This window comes from Solanum dulcamara, chromosome 7 (genome assembly GCF_947179165.1).
Source record: "Solanum dulcamara chromosome 7, daSolDulc1.2, whole genome shotgun sequence".
Lineage (NCBI taxonomy): Eukaryota > Viridiplantae > Streptophyta > Magnoliopsida > Solanales > Solanaceae > Solanum > Solanum dulcamara.
This window is the reverse complement of record NC_077243.1, coordinates 78,136,034-78,152,336: the sequence shown is the minus strand read 5'-3', so window position 1 is coordinate 78,152,336 and position 16,303 is coordinate 78,136,034. Positions and strand designations below refer to the sequence as shown.

General features: G+C 35.8%; 3 protein-coding genes across 6 annotated transcripts; 2 read left to right on the top strand and 1 right to left on the bottom strand.

Annotated features, from left to right (window-relative positions):
• The first annotated feature begins 1,150 nt into the window (after positions 1-1,150).
• Positions 1,151-7,885, top strand: LOC129895062 (uncharacterized). Its single transcript, XM_055970695.1, has 15 exons — positions 1,151-1,414; positions 1,569-1,683; positions 1,760-1,871; positions 1,941-1,985; positions 2,092-2,159; positions 2,254-2,308; positions 2,381-2,460; positions 2,542-2,625; positions 4,149-4,262; positions 4,866-4,984; positions 5,439-5,556; positions 5,891-6,015; positions 6,142-6,292; positions 6,483-6,562; positions 7,296-7,885. Exons 1-15 carry the CDS (start codon positions 1,245-1,247, stop codon positions 7,381-7,383), a joined length of 1,524 nt encoding a protein of 507 aa, XP_055826670.1. The 5' UTR covers positions 1,151-1,244; the 3' UTR covers positions 7,384-7,885.
• Positions 7,886-8,262: 377 nt separating this feature from the next.
• LOC129895063 (plastoglobule-localized metallopeptidase 48, chloroplastic) lies at positions 8,263-11,537 on the bottom strand. 4 transcript variants are annotated; one of them, XM_055970698.1, is made up of 9 exons: positions 11,242-11,537; positions 11,108-11,165; positions 10,888-10,955; positions 10,469-10,648; positions 9,947-10,043; positions 9,146-9,255; positions 8,914-9,047; positions 8,655-8,837; positions 8,263-8,605 (listed from the first exon to the last, which is right to left on the bottom strand). In XM_055970698.1, exons 1-8 carry the CDS (start codon positions 11,413-11,415, stop codon positions 8,702-8,704), a joined length of 957 nt encoding a protein of 318 aa, XP_055826673.1. In that variant the 5' UTR covers positions 11,416-11,537; the 3' UTR covers positions 8,263-8,605; positions 8,655-8,701. The 4 variants fall into 4 exon arrangements, with proteins under 4 accessions (XP_055826673.1, XP_055826674.1, XP_055826672.1 ...); XM_055970699.1 differs by having other exon boundaries at positions 8,263-8,586; positions 8,667-8,837; XM_055970697.1 differs by having other exon boundaries at positions 8,263-8,558; positions 11,242-11,536.
• A 392-nt stretch (positions 11,538-11,929) lies between these two features.
• On the top strand, positions 11,930-13,758 carry LOC129895064 (uncharacterized). Its single transcript, XM_055970700.1, has 7 exons — positions 11,930-12,137; positions 12,214-12,254; positions 12,331-12,388; positions 12,539-12,632; positions 12,851-12,935; positions 13,011-13,076; positions 13,374-13,758. Exons 1-7 carry the CDS (start codon positions 12,074-12,076, stop codon positions 13,485-13,487), a joined length of 522 nt encoding a protein of 173 aa, XP_055826675.1. The 5' UTR covers positions 11,930-12,073; the 3' UTR covers positions 13,488-13,758.
• Positions 13,759-16,303: the final 2,545 nt, after the last annotated feature.

The window sequence follows — 16,303 nt, the reverse complement described above, 5'->3', positions numbered from 1 at the left end:
AATGCTTGGGATGTAAATTCTCCAGCATTATCAAGGCGAATGACCTTAATTGGATAATCTGGGAATTGCGTTCTCAATCTTATTATTTGTGCTAACAACTTCGCAAACGTCAGGTTGCGAGATGATAACATACACACATGAGACCATCTAGATGATGCATCTATTAGGACCATAAAATATCTAAACAATCCACTAGGTGGATGAATAGGTCCACATATATCTCCATGAATACGCTCTAAAAAGTCAGGAGATTCGATGTCAACCTTCAGAGTCGATGGTCTAGCAATTAATTTGCCTTGATAACAAGCAGCACATGAAAATTCATCATTTGTAAGAATCTTCTGGTTCTTTAATGGATTTCCAGTTGAATTTTCAAGAATTCGTCTCATCATTATTGATCCAGGATGACCTATTCGATCATGCCATAACACAAATGTATTTGTCCTGCTCAGTGATCTCTTCTCCGCATAAATTTAACAAGCTATAATTCTAAACAGAGCAGAATTATATTCAATCATATTTTTGAAATCCATTAATCTCAGATTTAGCCAATCTTGACGAGCTTGTGGAAGCATGACCAACTTCAAGTGGTCATATCTTTCTTTTAAATTTTTCCACAATTTAAGGGGGTCTTTTAATGTGAGATATTGTAATTTTTGCCCCTCGTCAAGATGGTGATGGAGAAGTATCATGGCTTTAGCACGATCATGATTGGATGCCGTATTGTCATCTTTAATGGTGTCTGCCAGATCTATTGATTCTAAATGAATTTCGGCATCAAGTGCCCATGATGAGTAGCCTTTTCCAGAGATATCAAGGGCCACAAATTCAAGTTTGAAAATATTTGCCATTTTATGAAAATAAATTTAAATAAAACTCTTACCACTTTTTGTTATCTTCTAAAAATAGCTGGAGCCTCGTGCTAGTAACGTGTTATGAAATATAACTAACACAATAATATTTAAGAATTAGAAAACAAGAAAAAAGAGAAAACAGGAGAGAAAAATGTAGTATCTCCGTATATCAATTTTCAAAGCCAAAGATTGACATTTATAGACAGGAGAACAAGCTAGAAAGAAAAAAAATAACTAAAGGGACATCCATTTACATAATAACACAAATTATTTTATCACAAAAAATATACTTTTGAAAATAAAAATATATTTTGAAATAAGTTAATTTTAGAGATAACGGTGTTCAATATTTTTATCCGTTCCCGCCACTTGCCGGCGATTCCATTTCCGATGGCGGTGAGCTTCTTCTCTCCGGCTGCTCTTCCAATCCATCGCATTACCTGTCAAGCTACGACGACCACTCTCTCCACTGCTGTGCCATCAATAGCACCTCTCCCTATAAACCTTAATCCTCTAGCCCCTTCCTTGTCCTGCGCCCTCAACTGTACTCATTTCCAATCGTACGTAAATTCTTCTCTCTTCTCATTATGATACGGTATTTGAAACTTCGGTATGGTAATTTTGGTATGATATGGTAATTCGGTATGTACCATACCGTGGAAGACAGAGGATTCATTCGCCTCAATATTTGTTTAACTGCATCAAATTTGACAGGTGTTCTGGTTGCACGCAAGAGTATAATCTCCATCATCCGGTTTCAATTGATGAAGCTATCGGTTTCTTCAACAAGCTCGGTGTCAAAGATTTTTCCTTTGACACCTGTAGATTAGTATGTAATTGTTTGCTTCTTCATTCTATGGATTCATTTTACGGCATCGAACATTTGTAACCTAGATTAAATGCAGTGGGGATGGAGGTGTCGGGCAAAGCTTGCTGTTCGCGGTTCATCGAGCAAGCCCTTGATTGGGCTTTATGAGGAGGGAACTCATAACATAGTTGATATCCCAGACTGTAAAGGTATACTATTTGGATATCTGCTTATTGTATAGACAATAGAATTATCTAATTTAATCCTCTTTTCTGCAGCTCATCATCCAAACATCAATGCTGCTGTTGAGCTCCTGAAGAAAGGCTTGTTCTTATCCTCTCCCAATTTATGTGCATATGAATTCAATACCTATTATACATACTATTCTTTGTTCTCATTTGGATTTTCTTTTTCTCTTTCATCCTCCAGGGATAATTGAGTTGAATGTTGAACCATATGATGAAGATCAAGGCACTGGTGACCTGAGGTATGTTCAGGTGAGTAATACATAAATGTTTTAAGTGGAAAGATTTAGGTTGCTGAGGTTTTTGCTCTTCTTTATTTACTAAGATGCTACTCGTTGATGTGCAGATGGCTGTCACCACACATGATACCTCCCTTCCTATACCGGAGAGATATAAGAATGGTTTGTATATGATATACTGAAGGGGCTTATGATTGTTCTTTGATGGAGTTAATATAAATTCTCTCATTTCAGGTAAAGTGCAGGTCTCTTTGGTTTGGAATTCAAGAAGCGAAAATTCAGCTAACACTGGAAAATTAAATGCTTTAGCCAATGTAAGAAAGTGATGTTAGCAATACTAGATTTCTTCATCAATGAATTACATTTATTTTACAGAATCTCACTTGCTAATGTAGTTCCTCTGGGGAAGCGGTGGGCCAAAGAGAAAAGTTCATTTAATTCATTCAGTTTGGGCTAATTTCCAGACATCATCAAATAATGTGAGCAAATCTCTTTCTCTCTCTCTCTATGAATGGATGCCAATATATATATATATATATATATATATATATATATATATATATATATATATATATGATTGGAATTTTTAGCTCATAATTTGGCCACTTTATCACATTCATGGATATGAGGTCCTTTCGTACACTGTGTGAGATCAAAACAAGAGCATGCTACTAATCATAGCTCGTTTACTCACCTTAGAGTATCCTATCAATTTATTTCTTGGTTTCCATATCCTAGACGATGCAAAATTGAGACGCATAGCTTGTAGTCTTTTTCCTTTTCCTAGCTGATCCGAAATTGAGATGCATAGCTTGTAGTCTGTTCATTTTACAGTGTCTATCTCTTCAATTGGGAATACATATATCTTTTTTAATCTTAAAAAACAACTAAAACATATAGCTTTTTTAAATGAAAAAGTTAAAACAACTTAATGGTTTTGATGCTGTCATTTTATCAAATATACTCTCTTCATACTTGCAGGTATGTTAAATTTGTTAGCTCAAGTTATTGTAAGAGAGTAGTTCATCGTGTTAAATATGAGCTTCTTATAGAAGTGAGGAAATTGGTGGAGGAGCTTTGTGGCTGGCTAATGAATTTAAGACCCTACAATCATAGAAATAGGCCTCCCATTCCATGAAATGGATGAGAAATATGGCTCCTATGTTGAAGGGAGTAGATTCATAGAGAAAAGAATATTCTTGCTCCTTGGTGGGGTTGCATGAAGTGAGGATATTTTAGTTTTTGCTTTTATTCAAGTTTCTGGTAACAGGGAAGTCTCAACTTGACAATGAAAACCACAACACATTAGAATTACAAATGGTTCTTGTCACTTTCTCGTATTAAGGGTTACTGGAGGGTGATGGCATCAAGCATTCAGATTCTTAATGTTGTGATCCTGGCTTTGTGCTCCCTATACCGTCTTGTCCAACAAAACTGCAAAATTATTTGAATGTAGATACTGAAGTACATTGGTACCTTTTTCTTTGAACAAGTTACTGAACAGTGTAGTTTTACTTGTCACATCTCCATGATATTTTTTTTGAACCTGGTAAAGTTCTTGTCACTTCTCCATGATTTCGAACAAAGTCAATGAGAAAGACTTGTGAATTTCCTATCTTATGCATGAAAAATTATTTGAACGTTCTTTCTCAAATAGGACTCTTCCTCAGTTTGCTACGTAAGAACTTGCTGTTAGTGTACCTATTACGATATCAGCTATATCAATTGGATCATAGTTTAAGACTTCTCAAAATTAATTTGTTTCTTCAGAGTTCAGCCAGTGATTGCTTTAGATAACTATACAGATTTTAGTAGATCAAATATTGTGAATAACAAACGTCAATACCATATGTATTGTTGCATGCAAAATTTATCAAGATTTCTCCTTTCCAGATTCCACTAAACCTTGTTAGCTGCGCTGCTAATATTTAACTAATCTACAGTACTTTGATATCTTGATAAGAGTGCCACAGTTTGTTGATATCTTCTTGCTGGCATGCAGATTATATTTGGAAACAGATGGAGACATTTATTAGGGGAAAGAGATTTCTGGGATCACGTTGGAGGGATTGATGTCTCTTTGGCTCCATCAAGCTTTGGGCAAGCAAATACGCGGGTATAACTCCTAAAAATGGATCTTATTTGTTTTTTCTTAAAGGAAAGATCAATCATGTTTTTTACCATTTCCTTGAGCTCCACTTTAAGTAGCTCAGACGAGACATAGAACAGATGTCACGGATCAAGCACGATAATGGATCCTTCCAGCCTGAGTCTTCTATGAATAAGGTTCTCAGTACTCCAGAAACTTTAGGCCTGGCTGGAATAAGCATCCATGAATCCTTATTACATGTCACTTATCAGAGAAAAAAAATAGAATCTTTATTATTTACATTGGACATGTCTTCTTTTGGGTAAATAACTTAGTTTCGTTCTTTTCCCACCTTCTTCCGGTTCTGGTCTTTGTCTTGGGCCAATCCACAACTTCTGACCTTGCAATGGCATGTTGTTGATGATTACTTTCTCATTTTAGTTTACACTAAGCCCACTTAAGGATGAACTAAACTTGGTTTGAGCCACAGAACATACATTTTTCTAGGGGCATATTTCTCATTATCGTTTTTTTTTCTTATTTTGGTTACCCACCATACAACCTTGACCAATTTTCCCATTACTATACGTTTTTCCCTGGATTTTAATTAATTTGTTTGTCATTCTTCAGGCTTTTGATTCTTTGCTGCGGAAGTTACAGAAATATGTCCCTCAAGGTGCATCAGTTGTTGATCTCTATGCAGGAGCTGGTGTAATTGGGTTGTCTTTGGCTGTTTCAAGGAAATGCAGGTCGGGATGATAGTCCTCTACCCCTTTTATTGACCTACTGTCTGTTTTAGTGTCCCAAAAAGATTAATCTCTCTGGAATTGGAAAATTCTCTCATATTCAAAAATTGAAGTTAACAGTTGATAAAATCACTTCGTATTATTTCAATTATTTTTCCATGTGCATTGTTTTGAATTTGATGTGACATTTTTACACCATTTTCATTTCTCTCCCTTTTGTGGATAAATACCCGTTCACATTTTCTAGGTATAGTTTTAACACATCTATAGCGAACTCAGATCTGATAAGTTGTCTGAAGATAACGTGTCTGAACTTTCTCTTTTAATGTATTTTTTGAACGTTAAAGTCAACCAAGTCAATTAAATTTGGACAGAGTCAGTTTCTAAGCACTTTCAATCAATTTTCTCAACTTCAACCATAAAACTTCAAGATTCCAAAGAAGTTGTTTTCTTCCAGGTCAGTTAAATGTGTCGAGGTTAACAAAGAGTCCAGGCAATCTTTTGAGAAGACGGTGGAGCGCTTGCCTACAAATGTCGAAAGCAATATCAGCTGGCACCATGCAGACGCTTCAATAGTAAGTCTGAACAAGTCAATTACATATGTCATCACAAACATGCACCACTTTGTTTTTTGTCGCATAAACTTGTCTGCAATTTCACTTCAATATATGGTTTTTGAAATCTATTTATGTGTTCATATGGATGCTGAGAAATACACTTCTGTTTTATCATTCATGTACATCTACAATTCTGGAGAAAACTCTACTGGTGGAAACTTTGCAATGTCTGTGTAGATTCAACTTTTTTTTCTCTTTCTTTTCCAGACCTAGAACTCCGTTGGTATGCTGAATATCTGTATATGATTTTGATGTTGTGTATAAGTTTCACTTGAACTTACAACTTGTATAGGAACCTAGTTCATGGCTCATGGGATCGGATGTTGTTGTGGTTGACCCTCCGAGGAAAGGACTGGACCCTTCCTTGGTGAAGGAACTACGGCATATCTCAGCAGTGGAACTCAGAACATCCAAAAGGTAGAGTGAAAGGAAATTCTAAGAAGTAAATAGGTTGCTAAATTTGTTATGAAAATTCACGATCATTGATGTACTACAGCATGTGATGATGTTCGTCATTCACTTATGGTTTATTTGCTATGTTAGACCTGAAAAGGTCAAAGACGAGAAGAGACCGTGGATCCTGCGTGCCAGAGAAGCGGCAATTCAAATTGAAAGCACAACTGTACATGAGGAAAATCAATCATTGCCACAAACGCTTATCTATATTAGTTGTGGTTGGGAAAGTTTTAAAGAGGTATATGTGGCCTTCAAATCCATATTAGAAAATTTAGATTGAGATGCAGCTCTTTGATCTCTGTGTATTCATACAATTTGTTTGAACTATCATTCAGTTCAATCATGGTTTTGGTTCATAAGATGCCATAAAACTTTGGGCACTGAACTATGTCATCTTGAAGCTGATGATAGGCCCCTTTTTCATGCAGGATTGCTCGTCACTGCTAGCTAGTAAGGAATGGCATTTGCATAAAGCCCATGGCTTTAATTTCTTTCCTGGAACACAAAGGTTTTGCCTTCCCCTTAGTCCTACAGACAAGTTTAAACTTGCATCTGTTTCAACTAACATTAAATTTCATCCAACATGGTTACAAAATAACTTCTATTATTTATTATTGTCATTCATGTATATGCATAATAAACACATCTGCTTGAAGAAAGAAACTCTGTGCTGCACAAAAAATTCTGAATGGTCTTCCAGCATAGTTTATATCTGTGCCACTATGGAGAAGACGATGGAAGATTCTCTGTCATTGCTCACAAATACAGGAAATTGCTACTCAATGTAGTGTTAGATGTGTTGAAGGGACTTGCGAATTTTGACTATGCTTGTCGTTAGGACATTTCTAAATTTGAGATTGTGCATTGGTGGTCACTGATTGTTGAGAAAACATAACTCTCAACTGGAATTGGAGATAGCAAGGGAATGAAAAACATCACAGAAGACCATTAGGTTGAAAGGCTGGGGTCCGTAGATGCTCTTTAAAGAAACCAAAAAGAAAGATTTTTTTTTTCTATTTTGGACATATAGATAATTCTTGTTAAATATATAAAGTTTTCCCCCTAGCTTTTTTTTAAAAAAACTTCTTATTCTCTTCCTTATGCATATTGTTATCTTTTTTTTTTTTCAAGATCGTGTCCCTTGCTTTGTTGGTATGTGAATTGTGATGCTCAAATGCTTTTGCTTGAAAAGCTTCATTCTTTTGACTGCTTTGGTGATCTTTTAATTTAACTGGATGCAGTATTGAGATTCTAGCTGTGTTTAAACGAGGCAGAGGAGCTAGCGCCAAGAAGAAGAAATCGGGTAAAAAGCAAAAGAGACCCCACTGAAGAATTCAGTAAAAGAAAGGCCAACGTTAAAGCTCATATTCAACTGAAGTAAATTACAAGGAACAGAAGGGTAGAGAGGAGAAGGCTTAGCTCTGAAATTTATTGAACGCACAAGTTCCATCCTCATGATTGCTGTTCTTGCCTTATGGGTTAATATGACTCTTGCCCGCCCAAGTATCCAACTGCTGTATAATTTGCTAGTGCGGAAGTCATTTGGTGGGTAACTAAGAATGTTTGTTTCACTCATTTTCTGGTCTCACATCCATAGCATTGTATTTGCAAGAAGCAGATAGTGCTGGGGGATTGTTTTGGGGGTAGAGAGAGAGAGATTCACGATTTCATGTATAGCGGAAAATAATCTTTTGGCTCTTCAAGCATCTTCCTGGCCTTTTAGTTTGGTCCCAATTGTTTCTTTTTTTATGTTGCTATGAGTAACGTAGCAGTTGGACATCTGGATGTTTTATGTGACGAAAGTAGAGTAGTAGAATGTTATTGCTCTTTACTCTATGCTATGTAAAATGAGTGATGTACTTGAATAGTTCTTCTAAAGCAATTTCTGAAAGGAAATTGGATGTGGCCAGACATCAATATTGTAAGTTCCTTTCTCATGGTCTGAGCACAAATGCAGGAAATTTGTGGTGATACACTCCTAGTTCATGACTACAAATTCAAATCATTCGTCTTTCACCTTATATTAACCTAGGAAATTTACTCAAAGCTAGTACTTTGACAATTGAACTATAATCGGAAGTACACATTTCAACTGCTGAGGTTGGTTTATATTCGACGTAAAATCTGCACCTAAACAGCTGGACTTGTACACTACTAATGCCACAACAATGCATGTTAGGAAGATGCATAAAAGAGACTACAAAGACCTTATAGAACAATACAAACTTGAAGATTTAGAAGACAATGAGAGTGTGCAGTAAAATATACATTTATCTTAACACGTAGTACTTGATTTTCACATATGTATATTCATAAGGTTCGAGCTGATAGTCGTGGGGAACCACTCTAGATCTACTGTAAAAACCATACACAAGAAGCTCTTTTTCCTGGTTTATATCCATAGGCCTTTTTCAAATGGCATCCTCTTTTGCTAGTACAAGTATACAAACCTAGCCAAAGTAAATGCTCCTCCAGCCTTTAGCAACAACTCCTCTGATCCCAATCTGAGATTTTAAGAAGAATAGATGGTACCTAAAACATTAACAGAAAACTTTGAATTCCTAGACAGTAGTGCATAAAGAGTAAACCATATACTATACCTGTATATTTACATGTATTCATCTCCAATGTTCATTCTCATGCAGCACTAAACTTTTTGCACAGAATTCACCTGTATTGCACGCTGAAGAAGAGACCTATACTCTTTACTTCTCGACCAGTCATCAATCTCGCGTGCACGTAAAACAGGGAGTGGATGTGAAAGTTGCCTTGTTTGAGCTTTTCTAAAGTGAAAAAACTTGTTGAAGTTAAAAGAGTTGAAGAAAATTGCAAGACAAACCTATAACAGTTATATTTTACCTAATATACCACCCTACTGGACTTGATGATGCTTTGTCATAAGATCGAGCTTGCTCTAAGAATGCATCCACATTCAGTTGATCCGATAGAGATGGACAGCCACCAGCTAGTTTCATTAGTACTGAAACAACCACCTCTTGTGGGAGCATGACAAAAGAAGGAAATTCATGCATAAGATTTTCTGATGTTGTTAATGCCATTAAACTGAATTTACTATTTGGATTTCCTCTACCTTTGGATCTTGAGCAACAAGAAGTGCTGCACGATCACAGGTGAGTTCTGCTGCTCGAAGCCAGCGTAAGAGCTGTTCTTCTAGTCTTTGAGCAATCAAACTGCCAACACCTGTGGGTAAAAAGATTTCGAAATTCATTTGTAACTAAAATATGCCCCTCTTTTTGCCCCCCAAAAATGCATACTAAGCATCCTATCCTATCCGAGTCCAAGTTTACCCTTTGCACTTTAGACAGCTGTCCTTAGCATCATATGGAGGACCCTCATTCGAGGTACAAAAAGAGTACGGTACAAAGGAGGTTGGTCTTCTTAGTTCGAATTCCATATCAGCATTGAGATAAAATGTACTATGAGCCCTAATGCCCTTAACCATAAACCTTTTGTAGCATAGCAAACAAAGTCTCACATATATGTTGCGGACAAGATTTTTTAGTTTTGAATCATCAAATCTGAACACCAATCTTTTTGTTCACCATGGTCCATGGTTACACATGAGACTATCAGGATGTAGATAAAAATATCGATCTGTCAAACAAAAGATGATTTTAAATAGAAAACATAAGGATACTTCGTTTAGCATGCAGTGTTCATGTCCAAACAATTTGGGCAAATATTTCTTGGAATCTCTGTTGCTGATAATCTATCATGATTGACTTACTAAATTGACTTAGGATATCTATAGTTTAACTCTTGCATCGCAACCTTTTTGACTGTTATTTTACCAGAAATATCTGGATTATCTGCTACTTCCATGTTCATTTTCACTATTTCTGTGTTATGTAAAGTAGAATGTAACCCATACCAGGAACAGTATAAGCCCCAAGAGTGAGAATATTAGCAAATGTCAACCACACACCATGATCACATTTCAGATGACCTAACTCATGAGCCAAGACAGCCTGGAATAACAAATGACATAAAAAGAGGCAAATCAAACGCATGCAGCAAAAATTACAAGTCATAACAGACAAGAAAAGTAAGGTACCATGGAAGACAAAAGAGTGTTTTTTAGATGCTGAGTTCATTTGACAAGAAAATTAAGGTACCATGGATGACAAAGGAAAAAGAATTACATCCTGAGCTTGATAACCCAAGTTAGCTAAGAATGATTTGATGCACGAAGAAAAGAAGACAGATTGAAGTAGGTTAAGATCTTCAAATAATGCTTAAACCTGCCATAGGGATATACACTAACAAAAAAATTCCAAGCAAATCTTTCTTTTGCAGTAGTTAAGTTGATACATGCCTCTCTTTGGAATCGCATACAAGAACCACAAGCAGATACTAACAGCAATCATTTGAAAGTTAAATACAAAATGAATACCTGCAATTCCTTTCGACTCAGCAGCTCCACTAGGCTTGTATGAACCACTACAAAAGGCTTTTTACCACTGACAGCCAGGGTATATGCATTAGGTACAGGACTTTGACGTATATACAAGTCAGGAGCCTCAGTATTGAGTATTCTAGCAGCCTCAACCATTAAGCAATGAAGTTCAGGGAGCTGAAAGACATATTAAATCCGTTAGATGAGTGAAGATCTCTCTTATCTCTTTATTCTTTAATTGTAAAGTACGTTGCAAACATCCATCAACAAGGGGCATCCATTGGAAGTTGACAATCTTATGTTAACAGATAATTAAGCATCTACAGAACATTACAAAGAAGTACTACGAAAGGATCTAACAGTTACATGAATTAAATCATCACGCAACAAACAGTCTAAAATGCAAAATGAATAACCTGATTTTCCGAAACAAGAACTGACGTCCCTATGTTCTCCAGAAGCATAATTTGCTCTGAAACAGTCCCTGCAATAACATCTTCAGATTAGACATAAAGGTAGGCTTCAATTCAACATGTATGTATCACATAAAGCAAATATGTTCGAGTTAAATTCCACCTACTTTTATCCAAAGTTCAAACTTGACTTATACAATAAACAAATGTTTTAGAGAGTTACCTAGTAAGGCTTTTCCAATGTCATTGAGACCAGGTATTGCTCTCAAAAGTAACGTATTCTGTGAAGGTAATTAAACATGATGAATATCACACCTAAACAACATCAGCTGCAGCAAAAAAGGAAAGAAGAATGACCTGTCTGTCAAGAGGATGCCTAAAATCGTCCGCATCAAGATCACCAAACGTGAGGGAGGCTGCTCGACATACAAAAAGGCTGACTTTTTGATTCCTGAATCCTGTAATCGGAGATTTGGTGCGAAAGTTAACGTTACAACTGAGAACCGATGGGGAGAAGTAGAGTGAAGCCATTCAAAGAAAGACAAGCAAGATGAAGAAGAGAGTAATTCACACCAATTTTGGCTTGTGTTCTTGTTCACCACACCACTATTTTCATTGTCCTCCACCAATATTTTGTAAATAAATAAATACATACGGCTGCTTAAAAAGATAATATCTCAGTTGTTTGTTTGGTTCTAATATATGCTTTTCATTATTTGACCAATCATACTTTGTATGGAAAGTCTCATGTCCAACCCACACAAAAGTCATACCCTTTAGGAATAATCATCCAATTAGTGTTGGACATATTCTCTTTTAAAAGAAATATTAAATTTTTTCCTTTATATTTTTTAATAACTTCAGATGTATTTTTATGGATTTACACAACCTTTATAATTTGAATAGAAAAACATACCCTCGCTCTTATTTCAAGAGATTATAAATACTTTTACGAGTTAACAATTTAATTTTTAATAACATTTATGCATTGATTTTGAAGATTTGAGTTGAGAAGTAATTTTGGCGCTTTTGTAATAATATTAAATGTTTTTAATATTGACAATATTAATCTTTAGAAGCAATATTTTGGGATTAATCTCAACCAAAATCTAGTGGAGGATATAAGTGGTCACCATGGCTAACATGTTATCGAAATGGTGCATAGTTGAGTGAAGAGAAATAGTTGAGAATGGTATCGAAGGAGGAATTGCTTCATCTCTTTGATCGCTTTGCTTTCCTTACTTCCCAAACTGGTACTTCATTTGCTTTTCTTCAACTATATATGTCTATGCCGCCTTTGCTTTATTCTCAAAATCAAATCATTTGCAGATGTCAAGCAAAGGATTGTGGATGCTGTTAATCACAAACAGGTTAACATTCATTCTCCTTCTTCACTTTCATACCTAATTGATTTTGACCTCTGTTCTTCTTCTTTTAAAATTACAGGAAGCTATTGCTATTACAACTGCTATTCAAGAGGAGATATTTTCAGAGATGGGAATTGGTGAGAAAATGTGAAAAGAATCAGTTTTCATACAAATTGCAGTGGTGAAAATGCAGTGTTATCTAGTATTTGGGGAAAATGCTTCATAGAGTTATATCATTTTGTAATATATAATTTTTTTTTTGGGAATTCCTTATTTCTCTGTTGCAGATCCACAATTTGGTCTTGCTTGCTTGGGAAAAATAAACTCAACCTATGAGAGTGATCGAGATCTGATGATTCGATTTTACGAATTTGTTGCAAAGTAAGATTAGAATGTTCCGTCTTTAAGGGTGTTGCAGTGCATTTGCTCATTTCTGTATATCAATTTTAAGCAGTGTATTTCTCTTATTTATTCAATAGAGGGCACTTTTACCATTAAGGCTACTCTTGCTAACAATTCAAATACAAATTAAGTGAATATTGAATTCTATGAAAGTAGCTGACTAGGATTGTTTTTTCTTTATTTTACCTTCCATGAAGAGAAGAAATGGCTTGTGAAGAGGCTGAGCTTGGGCCGGATAGGTTTGCTGAAAGATTAATGATGCAACAGAATTTACATGAGCAGGTAATAGATCTTTTCTCTTGAGGATTAATTATGTTATAGATGTGATAATGAGAGTGGATACAAATATTTTGACAGCAACTGGAGATGCTGAAGTACATGCGCAGCTTTCACATGGATGATCAGTCTGCAATACTTGAGAAGGTAATGATGACTAATTACATATTAATACGATTTCCTCATGAATGAAGATGCTAATTTCATAAACAAAACATTGAAAAACATGAACTCTCTGCTTGATCAAGAGATTTGATAACACCAGGGGAAATCAAATAAGTATCTGAAGCGATTGAGTATGTCGACCATGAGCTTTTGTCATCAGAGTTTACAACTCCATGAAAGTGATGGAACTTACAAAATTAGATTTCCACATCAATTAGCTATTTATTTTGCTTGTGGTACCAAGTATTATTCTTCTAAATTGATCTGCATGTTTGACAGATTCACCAGCAGTTGAAGAAGGCTAACTTTGAGTCTGAAGCTTCTGTGCTGACAGTGGAGCAGATGCAGGATGTTGTTCGACGGAGAGTATCACCTTTGTTCCAGCCTAGATAATTGGAGGGAGCTCTCTTGGAGTTTCTAATTTCATACTGGCTGCAAACTCGGGAAGATGAGGGCTATAGTTTCAGTTTTTACTTGGAAATAGCCCTGCCAGTTTACTTAAATGAAGTATTTCTATTTTGTTTGTATTTGAAAGTCCATCTGATGTGGTGTAGCTGAATTGTAGAGTGGTACAAAGGTTTCAATTGTACTTTTTGTTGCATTATTTCAATGCTCTTACCTTATCAAAAATACAATAAGAGTAGTTGGAAAGTTGAATTCTCCATTTAGCATTGCCATGAATTTACTAATCGTCCTCTTGGTGATATATATTTCTAGTTCCACCCTGAAAAGGATCACACAATATTTTCTTTGACACGTTTGGGCCAAGGTTGACTTCTCTTGCTTACTGCTTGTATATATGTCCTAGTGTGATATATACTGAATGTGAGGTGCAACCTGAAAACCCCAACAGCTATAGAAACCGAAAGAGAGAGTCCTGCAGATTACAGTAGAGTTCAACTTCGACTGCTCACTACTCAGTGACGATTTCATTGACTCTCAGAACTCAGAACTGAAGCTCACGATTTCTCATTCTCTACGCCTGGCGCCTGGTAAGTCTCAAATACTCAATTTCATGATTTCACTACGAAGTTTGTGTTCGATTATGAGAAAACTATCCTGATTTCAACCCAAGTTCAATATTTCCCTCTTTTGTTTATGGGTTCAGTCATTTTTGTGGTTTTTAATTCCTGAATTTCAACTTCAAATAGTCTCTCACTGCCTCACTTTTTAATATGATATTTTTGTTGGGCAGTTTCTTTGAGTGTTGTTGTGTTGTAGCTGTTGATTAGCCTAATTGAATGGCTATTGTATGAGCTGCCGTTGTGTTGAAGCTTATAGCTGGCTAGTTGCTGATTAATTGCTATAAATCTGTGTGAAATGTGAAGTGTTGAATGTTGAATATTGAGGCTTGAGCATCAGAGCATGTATTGCCTGCAAATTAGGAGTCTGTTAAGACTTGAGGACGTATTGCCTGCAAATCAGCAACCTAATTGATTGCTATTGATTAATTAGCTTGTTTCTAGAGACTGGAATTGTTTGCATCTGATTTCGTGAAGCTTGTATAAATTTTTGGCTGCAGTGATTAGTCATTAAGCAAGTATTAATTTTGGCTTGTATTAACCATCTGATGACATCTTATGCAGTGATTTTTCTCAATATGACAAGAGATGCACTGATGCCTGAAAAAAATATGATTTCCAATTTTAAAAAATTTGTAATGTTAACAGTTAACCTGATATGCGAATCGATGACGATCAATAACCGATAAAGCATTAACCGATAAGCCGATATCTTAACGGTTCTATAACGGTTTAACATTTTTACAAATCGATAACCGATAAGTAAAATCAATAAATTCCAAAATCGAACCGAACCGATCGATACGCAATTCTAAATTTTTAACTTACGTGTCTTGTAGAGGTGTCTTCGATGGACACATCATTAGCTTCTTCTTTCAACTTTCTCCCTTCACCGCTCTCTCTCTCTCTGCTCCTTTTGTTTTTCCCCATTCATCTCAGGTAAGACTCCTTCAAATTGTTTCTGTGATTTTTTCTAAGATTTTTGTTTTTTCCTTCTTGTAGCTGTATTGTTATTCTATGTTTTCTCCCTCTTTTCAGTCTTTCCTTTTAGTTGAAACCCTAACCCATATTGGCATGGGTTATTTCTGCCGTTATTTTGCTCTGAATCTCCACTTTTTTGGCTGAATTTGAAATCAAGTTACTAGCTTTTTATCTTTTGTTGATGAAATTTGATCTCGGTGTCTTCATAGTTTTCTTTTTTGATTTGGGTTTGTTGTTGATGTTCAAGTTTGCTTTTGCTTAGGAGACCCTAATAATTTGAAGCTTCGACTTTTGTTTTGTTGATTAGTCTTTTCATTCACCCATGTTGCATTTCAAAGCTTTCTTGCCCCATGCAGTAATTACTATAGTCTTCTGTCTGTTCATATGGGTTTCCGGTGTAATTAAACGGAAGAAAATTTTACTAAAGATTTGATTCCGAGTGAATCAACTTACTGGGGTTGTCAGATTTCGTCTTCCGCTATTGTAGGTTTGGCTTAGAGTTTCTTCGGCTCATTGCACTGATGTTTTGAAATTATTTCCCCTTGCAGTGTGAAGTTAAGGGCAGCTACCTTTACCAGAATTTCAGCTACAGGTATGTCCGTTGAATCATGCATTAGTTTTATCTACCTTTATTGAGTTCTGTAGAAAATGATTTGGTTAGTTATCATTATTTTGAAGTGCCGCCGCGAATTTGTTGTACTCTCTGCACTAGATAAGGAACAAACAGTTTCTCCAGTATTAGAGATGTTGACTCTTGACTATGTTAAAGTGCTGAAGAGTAAAATCTTGGAGCAAGTACTACCTTTAGTTTCATTTTAGCTAATTCTGATCATTTGGATTAAAAAATGTGAAAGTTATCCTAATCTATTGAATGAAGATGTAAAAAATTAAAAACAATAACCTCACAGACTACTGTTGTGCCTTGGATTGCAGTGGAGTATCATGATTCTGCCGTCAGCACGGCTTCAACCTCTGACTTCTGTGGCTGACTAGTAGTTTCAACTGTTTTAGGCCTATTTGGCAGCTATTAGATCTCTCTTATGGAGTCAGCAAACTTGGTTTCATTTGTTTTCCTTCCGATCATATTTTCCTCAACTTTCAAATTCCTGAAAGAGGAATATTGATCTTTATGGGAAGTGCCAAATGTTGAATGCAATTTATGTTTAAAACGGAATGCAACAATGAGTATCCCATATCATAAAAAGA